Below are 20,265 nucleotides of genomic sequence, written 5' to 3' on the forward strand. Positions count from 1 at the left end.
GTATATCAAGGTTACAAGGGCCAAGAGGATCAAAATCCCTTATTTGATTATGAGTCTTTGATGTTACAAGAAGGGGTAACGGAGATGTTTGTGACCCAGCGGGCCCTTGGGGCTTTTACAGTTATAAGGGTCATGAGGGTTTCAGGGTCAACCAAGGTTACAAGGGTCAAGAGGCTCAAAAGCCCTTATTTGATTATGTCTATTTGATGCTACAAGAAGGGGTAACGGAGAAGACGTTTGTGACTTTGCGGACCCTTGGGGCTTTTAGAGTTGTGAGGGTCATAAGGTTTTCAGGATCAACCAAGGTTACAAGGGTCAAGAGGGTCAAAATCCCTGCTTTGACTATAACTACTTGATTTTAGAAGAAGGGGTAACGGAGGGGACCTTTGTGACCCCACAGACCCTTGGGGCCTTTAAGGTCATAAGGGTCCCAGGGTCCACCAAGGTTACAAGCGTCGAGAGGCTCAAAATCCCTTATTTGATTATAAATCTATTTGATGTTTCAAGAAGGGGTAACGGAGGAGACCTTTGTGACCCCTGCGGACCCTTGGGGCCTTTAGGATCATAAGGGTCGTAAGGGTTTCAGGGTCCATCAAGGTTACAAGGGCCAAGAGGCTCAAAAGCCCTTATTTGATTATATGTCTATTTGATGTTACAAGAAGGGGTAACGGAGAAGACGTTAGTGACTCCTGCGGACCCTTGGGGTCTTTAAGGTCATAAGGGTCATAAGGTTTTCAGGGTCCGTCAGGGTTGCAAGGGTCAAGAGGGTCAAAATCCCTTCTTTAATTATAAGTCTATTTGATTTTACAAGAAGGGGTAACGGACGAGACCTTTGTGACCCCTGCGGACCCTCGGGGCCTTTACGCTCATAAGGGTCTCAGGATTCATCAAGGTTACAAGGGTCAAGAAGGTCAAAATCCCTTATTTGGTCAAGTCTGATGTTCAACTATTCTTTTGCTGTGATTGCTGGATACACATCTGCCTCTTACCCTGCCACTGAATTGTTAATAAACTGCCCCAATTATTTCATCAATTTGTGTTTCATCTTTTCTCTGGATATTACAATATTGTTCGACACATGTGAGACGGGAATTTTCAGCTCGTGTGACTGGGCAGCTCTTGGCTTCCCCTCGAACCAACTTCACATTCCTGAAAATTTCGTCCCACTCGTATCGAAATATACTATTTCACATTCGACGCGTGTGATGGGGGGCAGGATAGGGTGGGACACCCCAGGGGGATTTTTACGGCGCCATAACGCCCTTCAACGCCACACAGACATTTCAGGAGTCACGGAGATGTAGACCGCTCTGTTCTCTTTTCCTCGGTTATGCTCGTCCCTTCTCCCCCCCCCCCTCTCTATCTCTCTCACAACAGTAGGAAAAGATGCGTTTGTGTGCGGCGGCAGTAAGGGTCAACGTCCGACCCTCACACCATATCAACGCGCAATGCATGGAACGAACGCGCGCCAGCACACGGCCGACTCGCGCGCGCCTGTTTGTTTTGGTTCTCCGGGCGTTACCCCCTATCCGCCTGTTGGGGGGAACAGCCCCCCCCCCCCCCCCCCTCCGACCCCTCCTTGCTCCGTCCCTCGACCCCTCCGCCCCCACGACCGGCAGTTGAAGTACAAATCCGAGTGTATACATGAAAATCTCCGCAACATTATCGGGACACGAGTGAACAGGCACCAACAACAAACATGAAATTTTTTTTTACCCCCCTCGGGACTGATGAAATTTCTGTCGAAATTTGTTTCACTTTTTATCTCGTTCATCACGTTTCGTAATGATTGTTTTGAAATTATGAGGAGTTTGGGATTTCTTAATGGGGGATTGTCTAGGCAGCGAGCGGTTTTAGGAGAAAATGAGGAGAAATTGGCGCTGGGGTTTGGGAAATTTTTGAAGACGAGACCGAACGCGCGCTACAGCGCGCTATAATTGTAACAATCATAATTGAAAATCTCAAAATTAAATTAATCATCATGAATTAAATTTGCCGCCTCAGAAGACTGGAGCCAATGAGGAATAAGCGTGACAGACTTGCGAGATATCGATAGTTATCGACTTTAAGTGTATGTTCTTTTTAGAATAGGATATTGGGATAATTTGGCGATTGAGGAGTGGGAGATTGAGAGGAGTTATCGCGTCCCGTGGTAGCTGGATTCAATTGGTAGTAGCGTGTGGTCTTTGATCTTTAATTAGCGGTATTATCTAGTGAGCAGCGGTTTAAGGATAGCCGAGTACTTTGGCCGGTGCTTCCGAATGGAAATATCATTTGTTCAGAATCATAAATTTATTCAGTTTCAGAATTTTACCAGAAATCGATTTCATGTCCACAAAAATAAGTTTTCCTAAAATTAAACCAATTTCAATCATTTATTTATAAACAATGAATGGTTAAAAAAACATAATCCTGTGCAAAATGCAGTTTGAATGACGCCGAATGTTAACGATTGTTTTCCGATTTTTCTCTCGCAATTCAATTGACAAATATAATGACTGAAAACGGTTGAATCTACAAGGCGATCTCCACCAAACTGTAAAAGATACTTGAATATCCTCAACAATGAAGTTTGTTTATTCAACCGGAATTTCATGGCTATCGTTAAAAGTTGAAAAATAAAAAATAATCGGCAACGTTGGAAGGGGAATCGAAATCCGGGGGAACTTGAACAGTAAGAGAACAGAACAAAGTGGCAACCCTGTCACTTGGTCAGGTTCACACAACCTCTTATACCTGTCTGTGTCGAGGTAGCAGGGACAGTTGGGCGGTCAACACGGGGTTGTTATGAATGCAACTTTCGATTATTTACATTTCATTGCTTTTAATTTTCCTTTTCGAAGGAGAAAAATAAATGAGTCGAACGAAACTGACCTTATGCTCGGAGTTTAAGGTGGATCGAAGGAGCAAGGATGAGGGGTTGGGCGGGAGAGGGGCCAGAGGGGGGGGGAGTCTCCGGTCGGCCTACCAGCCGGCATGGAAGGTCCCTGACCCCAGTGCGCAGCACAACCGGCTGTATAAAAAAAGAGAGAGGGAGAGAGAGAAAGAGAAGAAAGGCGATGAAGGCTCACCGCAAAAATTTAGGAATGCCGGGGCTGATATTATTTTTAGGCCATTTTTACAGTCAGAATAACGAAACAAATCGCAATTCGCGGAATTCGGGATTGATATAAATCTACGGGATCGATACAACCACGTGACCGTTTGAGTCATGACTCTTTGTTGTGCATCATAACGCGTAGTAGGGAGGAGAGTAATGCCGGCGTGCTCTCGATGTAAACAAAGAAGTGTGCGCACGCCGGTGGAAAACCCACGCTTACTCTTGTTCACTGCTGTTGTGTTTTGCTATCATCGATTTTCATCACTCTGGGAGGCCCTTTGCGCTCGCATTTTATGGCGAATTTGGGGAATTAAGGGGTCGGGAGGTGTCACGCCATATAATCCTGATCAAAATTATCTGCGACAATTTAATCCTGCAAAATGATCCTACTCAAATTAATCCTGATGCAATATAATCCTGAACAAAATGATTCGGGATGATTTGATCCTGAGATTTTTTAATGATTATATTGCTACCAATTTCAAAAAATAATGATAACTCTGGGTTAAATATTTTGAATGTCCACTTTCAGTTGAAGGAAATTGTATTCTAGAATAGTGGCAATTGTTTCTTGTACATGACGATTTGTTCTTTTTCCTCTCATTTTTATTTTTCCAGGAAATGAATTCTTGTCTAATTTGTGTGTAAATACCGGACGTATCTGTGTGACGCATTGGCTGTTGTCGTTGTTTATTCGTTTGTCTCTAATACTAATAAATCTAAATAAAAAATAAATAATAATAAAACTAGTAAATCTAAATATTAATTATTGAATTGTTGTGTTTTGCTATCATCGATTTTCATCACTCTTTGAGGCCCTTTGCGCTCGCATTTTATGGCGAATTTGGGGAATTAAGGGGCGGGGAGGTGTCACGCCATATAATCCTGGTCAAAATTATCTGCGACAATTTAATCCTGCAAAATGATCCTACTCAAATTAATCCTGATGCAATATAATCCTGAACAAAATGATTCGGGATGATTTGATCCTGAGATTTTCTAATGATTATATTGCTACCAATTTCAAAAAATAATGATAACTCTGGGTTAAATATTTTGAATGTCCACTTTCAGTTGAAGGAAATTGTATTCTAGAATAGTGGCAATTGTTTCTTGTACATGACGATTTGTTCTTTTTCCTCTCATTTTTATTTTTCCAGGAAATGAATTCTTGTCTAATTTGTGTGTAAATACCGGACGTATCTGTGTGACGCATTGGCTGTTGTCGTTGTTTATTCGTTTGTCTCTAATACTAATAAATCTAAATAAAAAATAAATAATAATAAAACTAGTAAATCTAAATATTAATTATTGAATTGTGCACGTGTTGCTTTCAACAATTTAAGTTGTCTGAACACAATTTTTTTTGATGATGTCATTGGTTTTTCATGTTTGTTTTTTTTGTTAATTAAGTTTGACGATACAATTCGGACAATTATTTCAATATTTCATGACTGCTGAGTTTCATGTTTGTTCTGAGATTTGAGGTTTTACAACATTTTTCATGGGTTGATATCAGCATAAATAAATGATTGTAATTTGTTAAGTATTTTACGTCGCATTGTTTTTCCCATTTTTCCGATTTTTTTGCGGAAAATTTTGTTGCTGAGTTTTTTGCACTGGGATTATTTGTATAGGATTTGTTTGCAGGATTGAATTGTTTAGGATCATTTTTTGCAGGATTTTTTGACTAGGACTAATTTGTTCCGGATTAATTTTCGAGGATTTAATGACGTGAAACCGGGAAGGGATGGTATTGATGATCGTTACGTACATTTTTCTTTCGCATTGTTATTTGAATCTCATCAAATTCGAACTTTAGGGCTGAGAGAGGTTCAATGGTTCGACAGATGAGAGATTACGACTGACCGCAGACTCGATTTTTTTTATTTATAGCATTCAAATTATTCGGTTTATTCTGCTAAAAAAAGAGTTACAAAAAGACTAAAATATATGTGATATATAACATGTTTATATCATCATTTTTATATATAGGGGAAGGTGGGGAAAATGCAGTGAAAAAATTTGCGAAAAACAATTTTTTTTTTCGAAATTCAAATTTTTGAAAATTGTTTCATTGGGAAATATGGACTTCTGATAAATCCATATAGGATGGGCTGAAATGATCGCTCACAAAATTTTCAATAATCGAATTTTTGGAATTGCTTCTTGGCAATGTTCACAACCGAAAAATTATTCAAGAGTGGGGTAAAATGGACACTGGAAAAAGTTGATTCTATTCAACTTTTAATCGAGAAAATTTTCAACAGACATTTTCCAACAGAATGCTGTCGATATCTTTTTATAGAGAGAAATTAGAGTTGGAAGAGATATTAACAAATAAACTTTAACTCTATTAAATTTTGCATTGAAGTTTGAAATGTAGAGTAGCTTTGGATTTCCTGTTTTACTACTGAAATAACTTTGAAATGATTTCTCTTTTTCAATGAACAGTTGCACGCCCTACCCAACTGACCTTTTGTCCATTTGCGAAATTTGTAAAATGGCTACTTTTCGACTTACAAAAGAAATCACCATAAAACAATGGGAGGAGGGGAGGATAAATGAGCAAGGAAAAATTTGGTTTACCACCCCCCACGACAAAAGTCAAAAATGAGTTTTTTTTTCAGTTTGAAAATCGCAGTCGTGACTAGTGTTTCAGAAATTGAATAACATCGTTGAAACATAAAAAATTGAGGAAGAAATCGAAGTGTCCATTTTACCCCGTTTTGGCTTTATCTTACAACTCCTATGACGCAGTCTTATGACAATGTGATCGTTTTTATAAACTTCAAATGAAGTTGGAACAGTAGATTTGATCCAATTCAGCTCATTATTTAATTCTAGTGTCCATATTGCCCCGCCGTCTCCCACATGTTTACATCGTCATTTTTCGAGTTCTTAATTATAATAATATTATGAATAATCTTAAGTAAAAAATAAATAAAACAGAAGATGTCAAGAAGAAAACAATATGCAAGACAACTTTTTAATGATAAATTTTTAAACCAGCGTTGATAAAATCCTCAAAAGCTGTAATTTGTTATTGATTTTTTTTCGTTTTTGTTGCAGCCTAATATACATCCTATGTTCCAATGCTCCTGGAGGAAATGCGGTGAGGTCAGGGAAACGGTTGAACAGATGGTGGCACACATACGTAATGTTCATAAGTAAGTAAACATTATTTTTGGGTTTTATTCGAAACAGTCGAGTTTCATTGTTGGATGAAATTTTGAAATCTTGTGGACAGTCTATAGGAGAGCGATATTGATTTGATCCAGTCGTAGGAGTGGGGAGATAAACGTGAAATTGCAAGGTCCACTGAAAATTTTTGAGCAGCAGGAACATGAGAATTCTCCGAATGATGTGGAATTTTTAATTAATTAAAAATTTTAGAATATATTTACCTGAATTTTCTTGATTTCTATTCATTTTTATGGAATAATTGAGCTAAAATTTACTGTTTTCATTGATTTTTTCATCAAATTGTGATTTTTCAAAGATAAATTTTTTTGAAGTTTCGCAAGAAATGTCACTTGACAGAAACTTCCAGAGTTTATCGAAAATTTAGACAAAATTTTTCGTGTTTTTGGTTTATTTTTCTAAGAAAAAAAGAGTTATAGCAATATTAAATTCACTGTGCTCATTGGGATTTTTTCATCAAATCGTGAATTTTCAAAGATAAAACTTTCTGAAATTTCACTACAACTGTCACTTGATAATCATTTTCAAAGAGACAAAATTTTTCAAGTGTTTTTTGGTTTATTTGTCTTGAAAAAAAAGTTATACAATACAAAATACATATTTTCAAGATTATTCAAAATTATTCTAAACACGAAATTGCAAGTTTCATTCAAAATTTTTGCACAGCAGAAACATGAGAATTCTTCAAATCACTTGGGCTTTCCACTGTTGACAACTTTAAGTTTTCTTACTAGAAACTTAAAGTCGCTTTTTAAATGAGTCTGTCAAAAAAAAAGTATGGAATCGTAGATTATGTGATAATGCAGGCAGGTCGAGGTTTGTTCTAATCGCCATCTATTGGTCATAAAACAGGACAATAGGTGGCAGCGGGACTCAGTGGTGACAATAACTTTTTCTTGAATAATTTTCGTCATAAAATTACCCGTTATTTCATAATTTTTACCAACAAATATCTGTACAGAGAGTTGAATGTAACTATCCCAAGGATCAGACGTGAAAATCTTAAAAGTCAAAATAATTATTATTTTTGCATGATACATCCTTGCAAAGGATGACCCCATCTGGCTCCATGTGACATCTGTGGCTCCACATGACCCTATATAAGCCCACATGACTGCATATCACTCCATATAATCTCGTATGACCCCCTATGACTCTTGTACGAGCTGATGTGATCCTTGTAGGACCCCATGACACCATATTTGACTCCATATGACCTCCATATAACCCTATATGAACCTCATGAACCCATATCGATTCATACAACCCCGTATGAGCCCATATGACCCTCATATTGCCGCATATGACCTCCATATGACTCCCGTATAACCCCATGCGATCCTCATATGGCCCCATATAACCCTGTATCATCCCATATGAGCCCATTATGACACCATATGACCTCAGATACCTTCCGAATGACCTCATATAACACTCATAAACACAAATTAGCGATATGCTTCCGAATGGATTCTCTATTTTTGAAATTCATTACTCTTATTGTTTATTGTTTTGAATAGTGACATCTATGTGACTCCACATGACCCTATATAAGCCCACATGACCCTCATATTGCCACATATGACCTCCATATACCCGTTTATGAGCCCATAGAATCCCCATATGACCCCATCTGGCTTCATGTGACATCTGTGGCTCCACATGACCCTATATAAGCCCACATGACTGCATATCACTCCATATAATCTCGTATGACCCCCTATGACTCTTGTACGAGCTGATGTGACCCTTGTAGTACCCCATAACACCATATATGACTCCATATGACCTCCATATAACCCTATATGAACCTCATGAACCCATATCGATTGATACGACCCCATATGAGCCCATATGACCCTCATATTGCCACATATGACCTCCATATGACTCCCGTATAACCCCATGCGATCCTCATATGGCCCCATATGACCCTGTATCATCCCATATGAGCCCATTATGACATCATGTGACCTCAGATACTTTCCGAATGACCTCATATAACACTCATAGGACTCTTATGATCCATCCGAATGGAAGAAAAAAACCAATTGACAAATAAAAATCAATAGCCCTGAGGAATTTTGGAGAGCCCACATCATCTGCTGAATCAGCTACTAATCATATCGAAACGCGTTCAGAGCACGGAGGGGAGGTCACGAAGGGAAGGCCACTGACCATGACCTTACTTGGAGTGTGGCGAGCACACCTGGTGACGCGTGCTAATTAGTATCAATGCAGTCTAGAAAAATTGGGAAATTGCTCATTCTTGGGGGATGAAAGTTCGAGGGGTGTTCGATCTGCGATGTGTTCTGTTCACTTTTCACGCAAGCATAAAAGTATAAAGTGTAAATAAAAATTACGTAGACAATCGTGGCAAATTTTACTAACATTTTATCGAAGGGCTGAGGGGAGAGATAGAGCTGTAAAAAAAACAATCGGTTGTATAGAAGAAAAGGGATAATAAGAAGATTGATGCTGATAACATTCAACTACGTTGAAAATCTGACATAATTAGTTAAACAGAGATCTTATTCAATTTAATAAAATGAAATAAACAATGAATTATGCGTAATACAAGGAAATATTGTGCGAAATAAACATTTGGAAACATATTACTAATTTATTAGCAAAAATAATTATACTATACACAATGCAAGAGCAATTTCCCACTTGTCTCTTTTTCGTTTATTATTATGAAGCTGTGATGGACATCAGATTGTTGAACTGAACCGAGCGAAACTCTGTAACTCTCAGGGGAAAACTAAACTTTTGATTACATCTGTTACAGTCCACCAATACCAGCTGAAGTTGCGTGCACCGTCCAGGAAGAGGAGTTCTACTTCGATGTGATAAAGGTCATTGAGTACGTGAGTTCACCACCAACAATGTCTCACCGAGACATGGCAAGGCCACCGCACGAGGACCCTGAGTATCAGAAGCAACTTGCATTGGAAGCAGAAGCCAAAGTTGTTAAGGTTATCGAAACACCTGCTGTCAGAGCTCCACAAACATCGCTTCTGAAAATAAGGAATGAGGAGCAGTCCTTCACACTGTGTCCATCATCTCCCACAGGGGTAATTATTTGTTACGTTCTAAGAAATTATATGGAAGCTGTCAGTAGTGAGATGACATCTGCATAATTATGCAATCGTCTTCTTAACGAGTTATTCTGAAAGAAATTTCTCGTCTTCAAGGAACTTCTCTTGACATTTGCCCCTTTTTTAGAATTATTACTTCTTGAGGTGAATGCAAAAATGGGAGTGCAGAGAAGAAATAGGAAACTTTGCACTTATTCTAAGACAATTTTTCCTAAAAATTATAAAACGGTCGAGTTTTCAGACATTTTATTGAGATCTGGGATGATTGAACTTGGATTAAGGCGCATTTCCTCTTATTTCGAGGAAATTTTCAGGTGACAAATAGGCATTTCTTTGGGCTGCAGAACTTTTGGGTTTATAAAATGAGAACTTTGGGGTTTTTCAATAAAGAACATTCTCGAACTTAAATTGCGCACAGGAAAAAATTCAATACAAAAACCTAGTGAATTCGCTAGAGAATTGTATTGTTCAATAGAAAATATTTGATAGAAAACGTCAATAACACTCGATTTTTTATGCAGCTTATTCTCTTGAGATACTTTCTATAGAATTTGCTTGGCTCAAATTTTTGAAGTTTTTTTCATTCTATTTTTATTTTTTCGTCCAGAAAATCAAACAAAAAAATTGGAAAATTTGAGCTGTTAATTCATTCCGTTTCGTCGAAGTTACTGCAAAAAATTTTTCTTAGCTATCAAAAATGTCGATTTCATGTTTCTCTATGGGTCTAAAAAATAACAGAATCTTCCTTGAACATGAAAAAATTCCATTTTAAGGACATCCAAATACTTTAGCTATTTTTTCTTCAGTAAAATGCTTTTCTACTTTTGCAATCAAACATCAGAGGTTTCATTTCAGCCCCATTTGACCCTAAATTTTCGGACATTTTACAATGATTTTATTATTTAAACTTTGCAAGTCTGAATTTTAATCTCAATATTGAACCGTTAGAAAACATTTAAAAACCTAAAAAACAATTAGAAACTTTACTTTTGAAGAAAAATTGCGGAAATAATTTAAAAATTGCAATTTTTAAAAATTACGAGCATTTTCTATAATTCATTTATAAACAATCAATTGTCCGCTAAAAAAATCATTTATTCGGAATCATAACAAATTTATTCATATTCAGAATTTTATAAAAAATCGATTTCATGCCTAAAAAGATAGGATTTCTAAAGTTTAAACAATTTCAATTTTTTATTTGTAAACAACGAATGTTTAAAACAATAATTCGGTGCAAAATGTAATTTTAATAACGTTGAATATTCATGATTTTTTTCAAGTATTTCTCACGGAATTTAATTCACAAATTTGATGATTGAAAATGATTGTCTATAGTGGGGTCTGTATCAAACTATAATAGATACTTGGATATCCTTAAGAATATCTAAGTACTTTGGCTATTTTTTCTTCGCTGAAGTGCCTTTCTACTCATGTAATCGAATCTGAGAGCTTTCATTTGAGCCCCAGTTGACCCCAAATTTCCGGACATTTAAAATGATTTTATCTATCTTTCGAATGTTGTCTGGATTTTTTTTATCTTTCGTAATCCAAAATTGTCAATTGAGTAGTACATCATGTAGAAGTTCCCAAAAATTATGATAGAATGATAAAACAAAATAATAATAACGTTCGAAAGATAGTACACTCGGGCCTTCTCAATATCAAAATCAGTAAATAAATATATCGTCACCACGTATACTCGAATATACAATAACAAAAAAAAATTAATTTTCCAGGGAACTCCAATAAAGCACCTGAAGCCAACAACATCCCAGCAACGTCACATTTTCCCGCCGAGCAGTGGTCTCCTGGCAGTATCAGCTGGTGGCAAAATACTCTCCTCATCCAGACGCGTCCGTGGTGAGACTAAAAAATGCCGCAAAGTGCACGGCATGGACAGGAAGACCGAGTGGTGTAAGCAGTGTAGATGGAAAAAGGCCTGCAGTCGTTACGGTGATTAGGAAAAATTATCAGCCTGTCGTCGACGTGGGCGACCAGCCTCGCCGAGTCAATCCCAAAGTTTGCCAGTGTAAAAAATAACAAAAAAACACCACGAAAATGAAAATTATAAAGCGTTAACCGCAAGATCAACTGCCAACGTACAACAATAAATGAGAGAGTGAATTGTACAGCTATGAGACACGATGACAGTACACATCCCATGACGAATGGCTGTTATCTGTTGCTCGGGCTATTATTCGTCTGGCAAGCTCAATACTAGTGGACAGAGACAACAAATGGCTCTCAAATGTCTCTGCGAAATCGTAAGGAGTCGACCATATTTGGACTCAAGTGTTTTTTTACTGTCGATTCGTGGTAATTGACACGTAAACGTGCTCGACTCCTGGCGATTTGTCGTATCCATCTCTCGTTGAGATCTGAACAACCGAAAATTAATGAAATTTATGGAAAGTGCATGGCTCTTTCATCGTCGAGTACTGGCATGGACGTAGTTTCTGACACGAGTCAAAAACTTCTCTGGAAAAATTCGGAAATTAATTTTCCAGGAGCTTGTTAAGGGATGGGGCAAAATGGACACTTGATTTTTCTTCGTCAGAAACGAATTTAAATCGGAAGAATTCTGCTTTTTATAAGAGAACAAATTATCATATTTTGTTAAGAGGAGGAAAGAAACTTGCATTTTTCGAGAAAAAAAATTCAAAAACACTTTTTTCCGCGCGATTTCCCGTAGGAATCCGATTTTGGAGGTCGAATTCGCCTTCGGCCGAAAAATGGACTTTTGAAAAATTCCCAATGTATTTTTTTCGAAATAGTTTCTTAAAATGATCCCAAATTTTCATTTTTTAATTATGAAAGCTCCAGGAAAAGATAAATTTTGAAGTCCATCGATTATATTTTCGAAAATAAGTTATAAGTATTTTAAAGACGAGGACAATTTCTTGATGACAAAGCGATTTCTCATACTAAAAAAATTGAATTAATTACTCTAATAGTTTTTTTAGTGTCAATTCTAAAATATGTTAATGCAAAAACCACATGAATTGATATAAAATTTCTTGGGTTAATTTTTTTTTCCTGCTGTGAGATGTTATACGCTTGGTACAAGTAAAAACATACTTCACAAAAGATTCGTCTTCTCAGTGTACAGTAAAAAAGGCCATTAAACATCGAGTTAGTACTCATAAATGAAGTTCATATATAATATTTGGAAAAAAAAATATTTCCTTCAGATATTAATAAAAATTTTGATACGCGAATAAATTTAAAAATGCATCTTCCGCATTTTTCATAATTAAGCAGCGAAAATGACAAATCACATTTAAAAAACTCGAAAAAAATACGTTGGGGATTTTTGTCAAGTTGATTTTTCAATTAAAAAAAATTCGATTCTCCGCTGTTGAGTGGCAGAAGATAATGATGACCCACAAAATCAGATTCCTGAGCAAAATCCCGCGGAAAATAGTATTTTTAATTTTTTTATCTCAAAAAACGAAAATGTTTTTTTCTTGGGGTGAACCTCCCCTGAGTTTGGAAAGTTATTAACATTTAAAAAATTAATGTTAATAAAATTAACGTTGTTAACCCAAAAGAGTCCATTCTGCATCATTCAACAGTGAACAAAGCGAAATTAAAGGAGTGAGTATTTTGTGTACTATATTTATTGGATTTTATAGTTTGAAAAATATTTGTATGTTTTTTGTTAATCAATATGAAGTGTTTCGGTTATCATTTCTGTAAATCCTAGATCGAATTGTTCAGGATTAATGAAGAAAGAAGAATATAAATGACACATTAAGTTCGTTGAGCCTCAGAGCTCGAGATAATTAACATTAATTGTTTAATGCAGACGTTCGTCTCACAGTGTCGGAAACTAGGTCTGTGTAAGTATAGGAGATAAAAAAAAATTATTTGATTGCGGAAAAATTGTGATATTTTAATCTAAATTGAACTAAGTTCTGTGAAACGTTGGAAAACATGTTTTTAGATAAAAAAAAATGAAAGAGAAAATGTGCAAACTCATGGTGAATGGGAGCTGAAATTCGACGGGGCGAAATACAAATGAAGAAAAATAACGAATAAATGAATTAAATAAATTAATTAAGTTGATAACAAAAGAGATATATAAGGGAGAAAACATAAAACAATAAAAAAACATAAGTTGTATACACCAATATTCTATACTGCCAGAGAAGAATAATAAATTTACTAAAGCGATTTTTCGTACATCCCGGCGATAGTTAATCGAGATTTATATCTCGTGTTACGCCAATTTTCCCAGAAATTGTCAACAATGAGAGATTAAGAGAATCATGATGAATTGCAAATGGCGCACACTATAATCCATTTACTTATTTAAAAGCTGAATAATTGACATTAATCCACAATCCACATTAATTAAGAACAATTAATGATGACTATAATGAACACATGCTGTGTTTTGAGATTGTGAATGTGAAAATCTCGAAGGAGAAACTGTAAATGACGACTAAATTGTAAATATATCAGTGACTAGTGAGTTAACGAGAGAAAAAAAAAGAAATTACGATAATTCCGATAACTGTTAAATTGGCTGCTGGTGTCAACGAAAGATATGTGAGATAAATTGAATGAGAATTTTTTAAACTAACTGACGCTGAGAGGTATGATTGAACCCGGATAGTGTCGAAGGGGTGAGAAAATTCAAAATTTTTCATGATAAGAAATCCCACATTCGTTTTCATGTTTACTCTGACCTCAGTATTTTTCCCACTCGTTTATCGTAATTTTCAGTGTTTTGGTTTTCGTGATTTAAATTCAACCCCAAATTCATTGCAAAATAATGAAATTATGAAACAAGGATCAAAACAAGATGATAGTATATATTAGAAATGGCGCGTGGATAGATATGACATAACAAACAATAACCGTCCAATTGATTGCATAACTGTTGTAACGATAAATAGACGTAACAATTTTTATTTTCAACAGATTCGTTGGAGATAAAAATATGATTAATCATCTTGAGAGGTGGAGGGAGAGTGAATGAATGATGAAAACGAAAGGGACTGATGGTGGTGTGGCACCCCTATTTTTTTATCGGGGACAGATCAATCACGTAGTAATGGCCAATTTGATTTCTATTTTGTAAATTGTCGGTTGTCAATGTACAACATATCTTTTCGGATATCATTAATTTTAGAATTTAGGGAGGAGCAGGCGATGACTTCTAAAATTATTCAAGGTAATTTGATGCTTCACGAGGATTGATTGTTAATATTTTTTTTGTTTCCATTGCAAATATTTTCAACATCAATTTTTATTGTATTTGAGGATTGCAATTTCAGTGGAAATGCGTTTTGTTTGAGTTCTAAAATCACTGAAAATTTTGGAATTCACGAGGATTGATTCTTAATAATTTTTTTCGTATTCCCATTGTAAATATTTTCAACCTGAATTTTTATCATGTTTGAGGATTGAAATTTCAATGAAAACTCGTTTCATTTGAGTCCTAAAATCACTCAACTTAATTTGATAAATAACGAGGATTGATTGTTAATAATTTTTTCATATTTTCAATGCAAATATTTTCAAACACCAATTTTTATCATGTTTGAGGATTGAAATTTCAATGAAAACTCGTTTCATTTGAGTCCTAAAATCACTCAACTTAATTTGATAAATAACGAGGATTGATTGTTAATAATTTTTTCGTATTTTCAATGCAAATATTTTCAAACATCAATTTTTATCATGTTTGAGGATTGAAATTTTAATAAAAACTCGTTTTGTTTGAGTTCCAAAATCACTGAAAATTTGGTAATTTACGAGAATTGATTGTTAATCATTTTTTTCTGTATCCCATTGCAATTATTTTCAACACCAATTTTTACCATTTTCAAGGATTGAAATGTAAATGAAACATCATTTCGTTTGACTTCTGACATCATTCAAGGCCAATTGATACTTCACGAGAATTGATTATTTATAATTTTTTGGTATTCCCATTGCAAATATTTTCAACATCAGTTTTCATCATATTCAAGGATTCAAATTTCAATGAAAACTCGTTTTGAGTTCTAAAATCACTCAAGGTATTTTGACACTTTATAAGGATTGATTATTAATAATTTTAATGAAAACTTGTTTCGTTTGACCCCTACAATTATTCAAGGCAAATTGATGCTTCACGAGAATTGATTATTTATAATTTTTTCGTATTCCCATAGCAAATATTTTTACCATCAATTTTTATTATCTTCACGGTTTAAAATTCTAATGAAAAATCATTTCGTTTGACTCCTAAAATTACTCAAAATAATTTGATAATCCACGAGGACTGATTATTAATATTTTTTTCGTATTCCCTTAACAACTATTTTCAGCATCAATTTTTATCATCTTTAAGGAAATTTGAATTTAAATGAAAAATCATTTCCTTTGAGTTCTAAAATCACTCAAGGTAATTCGCTAATTTAATAGAATTAATTAATAAATTTTCATCATGTTCAAGAATTGAAATTTAAATGGAAACCTCTTGTCTTTTGGCTTCTAATATCACTCGAGGTAATTTGATACCTCACGAGAACAGATTATTAATAATATTTTCGTATTCTCATTGCAAATATTTTCAATATTAATTTTCTTCGTGTTCTCTTTTCGCTTGACTCCTAAAATTCCTCAAGGAAATTTGATACCTCACGTGAACAGATTACTAATAATTTTTTCGTCTTCCTATCGCAAATATTTTCAACCTCAATTGTCATCATCTCCAAGGATTGAAATTCAATGAAAACTTGTTTCAAGCTAATTGCTCCCAACGTTGAATTTCCCCTCGCAATTGAGTAGAAATCAATCATCATTACGTAATTGTCCTTGTCTCTGATTAATTGTCACCACGACGGGGTGTCCCGCAGCATTAAAAATCAAAGTGCATGGAATTGGCGAAGATTCTCGTAACATCTCGACTCTTATGGAATTATCAAAGAGCACTGCATGATAAAAATCAACATTCTACCAACTCTTTTGTGTGAATGCTTTTCGAATATTTTCATTGAAGCGATAAAGAAAAAAACAACTGTAAAATTACGTTTTACATTCTCCAATTTGGAAGAGAAAAGTTATCTTCTTTTGAGAGAAAATAAAATACTGAAAACACCACGAAAATTTTTATATCTAAATAACATAACTATTAGGGTAGTAAACAAGGTGAGGAATGAGGAAAATTGGTAATGAAGACAAATGATTGATTGAAATCATAATTGTACTGTACAATAAGGCGTGAATATCTATGGCCGGGATAAATCATACCAGAACGATCTCATATCGATTGTAAAAATGCAATTTTGTTCGGAGTTACGGCGGAGCGACGCTGAGTTCCAGGAATCTCACTAATTACTTAATTAATCGAATCAAATTGTTAAATTTAACGAGTAAAATTGAAACCTCACGTGAATTTGCGTCCTTATGATGCAAATTATCGACGTTAATCGAAGGGAAATAAATTGGTAATTGACTGAGTCCACAAGTCTCGAGGAACAGTAACTCCTGGAGCTCACGCAGACTCACGTTCTCGCACGTATCAGACAAAGACATATAAAATAATTAATTCATAAAAAGAACTAATAATTCTTTCTAATGATAGTAATTTTTAATCTCACTGTTATTATTGTCATTATTATATTCGCCATTTACGTTTTTTTTTTCATAATTATTAATTAATGATGATGAATTAGCGTCATTGTCATTCGTATCTCCATAATTATCATTGTCATCATTTTGAATATTACATGCGTAGATTGCATTATAATGTAGTTAGTTTTTAATGATAATGCAAAATCGTTTTAGGCCAATTTTCAATAATATGATGTTTTCCTCGGTATTCCAATTACTTTTAGTTTCCAATTGAACAATCACTTCCTCCAGAATCACAAAACTCCACCATTGGCGAATTATTTTATGTCTTTATACATCTGAAAACATTTTATAAAAATTAATGATGAGTAAACAAAATGCGTCAAATTATTCAATGAAAATTTCTCTCACCCGGCCATATATTTCGGACAGACATTGACAATTATAAATAATATTCGACTGCACAGCGCTACACATCGAAAATTAAATTCACAAATTCAAATTTACTACTCCCAATCTCACTTATTTTCACCCAACTTGGAATACCAGAGATTTACTCGTGTTATCACGAAAAAATAAATCTTAAGTGATGAAAAACAAAATAAAACGTCGTCACGTGCATCTCTCATGCACGCGACACGTTCCATCTAGAGAAAAAAAATGATAATCGCTACTATCACTGCGTTCATCTTTTCAAACAATTGTCGAATTGACGAACGCATGTAATTACATTTTTGGGTTCTTCCGGATCTATACCGCGACTGAGATTTTAATATTTTTAAACAAAAGTGACAACTCAAAAAATTGAAAAAAAAAAAAGATAAAGTAAAATACAAACTGTAAGCTCTATTTGTGGATCTCACCGCTTGTTTACTCCTTTTTCTAGTTGTTTCTGATGGAAATCTATGTGTAAAAGTATGAAAAACCCAAGAATCATCTCGAGAGATCCGTCGTTTAAGCACACAAATGCATAATAATTATATCAGTATAGATAATTTAGAACAATTGATGAGAAATAGTGAAAAATAACGTATTTTACGGTAGTTATGTGACGCCAACTCTACGGAAAAAGAGTCTTATTATTACAATTATTATTATTATTATTATTATTATTTGGTAAACGTTTAAACTTTTACAGAATAGTAAGAGTAATTCGTATATTATCTAAGTAGACCGTAATTTTCCTAAATGTAATAGATAAAAAGTGGATAAGAGCAATATATATTTGTTATAAGCTTGTGAGCGAAACAAAAAAAAAAAGAATAGTTCGATTCAACTAGAAATGAAGAAAAAACATAAATGCGGTTGAAAAAAAAAATAAGCAGCGTAAAAATTGTTTGTTATGCCAGATGAAACGCAGCCAATATCTTAATGACTATCGTTTTTCTAAGCAATTTTCAAAATTTTTCACCAGTAAAGATAAATTGAGTTGATTTTTTTTTCAAGTTTCGCAACAGCACATATAATATTGCTACCATTTATTGAAGTTATTTATAATTTTCTTTGATTTCTTTTTTCGCTCCTGAAGATATCCCAAATACAAAATATTTCGCAGTATTTCTGTCGTCTCCTCGTCGTAATTATTATCAATTCCCCCCCCAACCCTAAAATTAGTGAAATTACGATATCAGTAATTGTTAAGTTGTAAACAAAACAGAGGATGAATAATACGAAAAATTATTTTTTGTTCTTTGGAAAATCGAAGATTAAAATCGACCATTCGAACTGAACATTTTTTTATGAAAGAGAAATAGGGATAAATGATGATGAGTAATTTTATATCTTTACCATTGTTCAAGACAATGATTAAGTGCACGAAGAGACGATATGTACTGCACCGATGACGATGGAAATAATACAGGATATACAAATGAAATAAAAGAAATGAGAGAGAACAAAAGAAACCACTAACGTCACGATTAACATTAATCGGTAGATATATATTGATTAACATTAAACATTATATTTTATTAATTATTATTATGGTTATTATTATATATACATATATACATAACCTACATATAAATATATACTTATACAAGTATCATGTTATACAGAATATATGTTATTACGAATTCTTCAATACTTTGACTTGCCATTTATTTTTTTTTCTTCTCTTTTCATTCTTTGTTTTCAACACTTCGAAGGGGAGAGACTTTTTGACGATTTGATTGGCCATTTCCACGGGGATTTCCCCTCGTTATGAGTGGAGTAAGAGAATTTTCGAAAACATCTTGGTCCTTGCACTGGCAATACTCAGGGATAGCCATATTCATAAATTAGAATTACCGTTAAATTGTTAAGTAGTCAATTCTTTAATGTCTCTCTTAAATTTTAATTATTGAAGTAATCGTCAATTTGAAGATTCAGATTACAAATTGTTTATTAACCAGCAATTTAGTTAGGAAGATTGACGATTATTCGGATATTCGAAAATCCCTTATGAGAAATTTAGTGTTATTTATTTAAAAGAAAATTTACAGTTTCAAATTATTAAATATTTAATTCATCATCAATTGGAAATTTACATTATCAATTCAGTAGCGAAGTGGTAAACCGGTTTAAGTCGACTTATCTCTTAGTTGAGTTTTTGAAGAATATCTCCGAATCTCAAGGAGATAACGAAATTTTCGTAATAACCTTTTTTCTAGAGCAAATTGAGTGCTACAAAAAAGGTATTGACAAAAATTCAGCTATCTCCCTTAGATTCCGAAATATTCACTGAACAACAATAATGACAATCGATTTGAACCGTTTTACCAATTCGTTACTGAATTATTTTTCTATTTCTTAATTTCGATTAATATTTTTAAACCTTAATCAATGTAAGTCGGAAATTCTTTTAATTGAAGAATCAGAAGATTAATGGCCATCCCTGGAAATACTTCTCTCCTTTATCTCATCGTTTCAGATTGATGATCATCGGCTGACAGTCCAGGGAACGAAAAACTGGCATTTTCTCTGTTCGTTTTTTGAACTGAGAAAAAATATCTATTTTTATCAAGAATTTTTTTTTTTGGGAGAAGAAATTGTGTTGCTTACGAGCATTGAAGCATTGTTATAGTCCGATTTTCACATTCTCTAATTTTAATTGGAAATAATGTAGAGTGTCTGCATGTGATCACATCCACCGCCACTTTGCCGATGATCAGTTTTTAGAAAATTGAGTAGTTAAGTGGCCAAAGTAATTCCAAAAAATTTGAAATCTTGTCAGATTATAGGCCTTGATGAGGACTAACTCTGTGCAAAATTTCAACCCGATCGATCTAATAGTTTTTGAGAAAA

At 34.4% G+C, this 20,265-nt stretch overlaps 1 protein-coding gene across 1 annotated transcript in view; it reads left to right on the top strand.

The window, feature by feature from the left end:
• Window positions 1-12,325, top strand: part of LOC107044310 (zinc finger protein 395) — an 83,215-nt gene extending 70,890 nt beyond the window's left edge. The window contains exons 6-8 of the mRNA XM_015266137.2: window positions 6,173-6,270; window positions 9,096-9,381; window positions 11,145-12,325. Coding sequence (XP_015121623.1) covers window positions 6,173-6,270; window positions 9,096-9,381; window positions 11,145-11,369 — 609 coding nt within the window. The 3' untranslated portion in view covers window positions 11,370-12,325. The remainder of the gene's footprint in view (window positions 1-6,172; window positions 6,271-9,095; window positions 9,382-11,144) is intronic.
• Window positions 12,326-20,265: the final 7,940 nt, after the last annotated feature.

The sequence above is a fragment of the Diachasma alloeum genome, unplaced genomic scaffold, assembly GCF_001412515.2.
Source record: "Diachasma alloeum isolate Michigan unplaced genomic scaffold, Dall2.0 Dall_scaffold_00711, whole genome shotgun sequence".
Classification (NCBI taxonomy): domain Eukaryota; kingdom Metazoa; phylum Arthropoda; class Insecta; order Hymenoptera; family Braconidae; genus Diachasma; species Diachasma alloeum.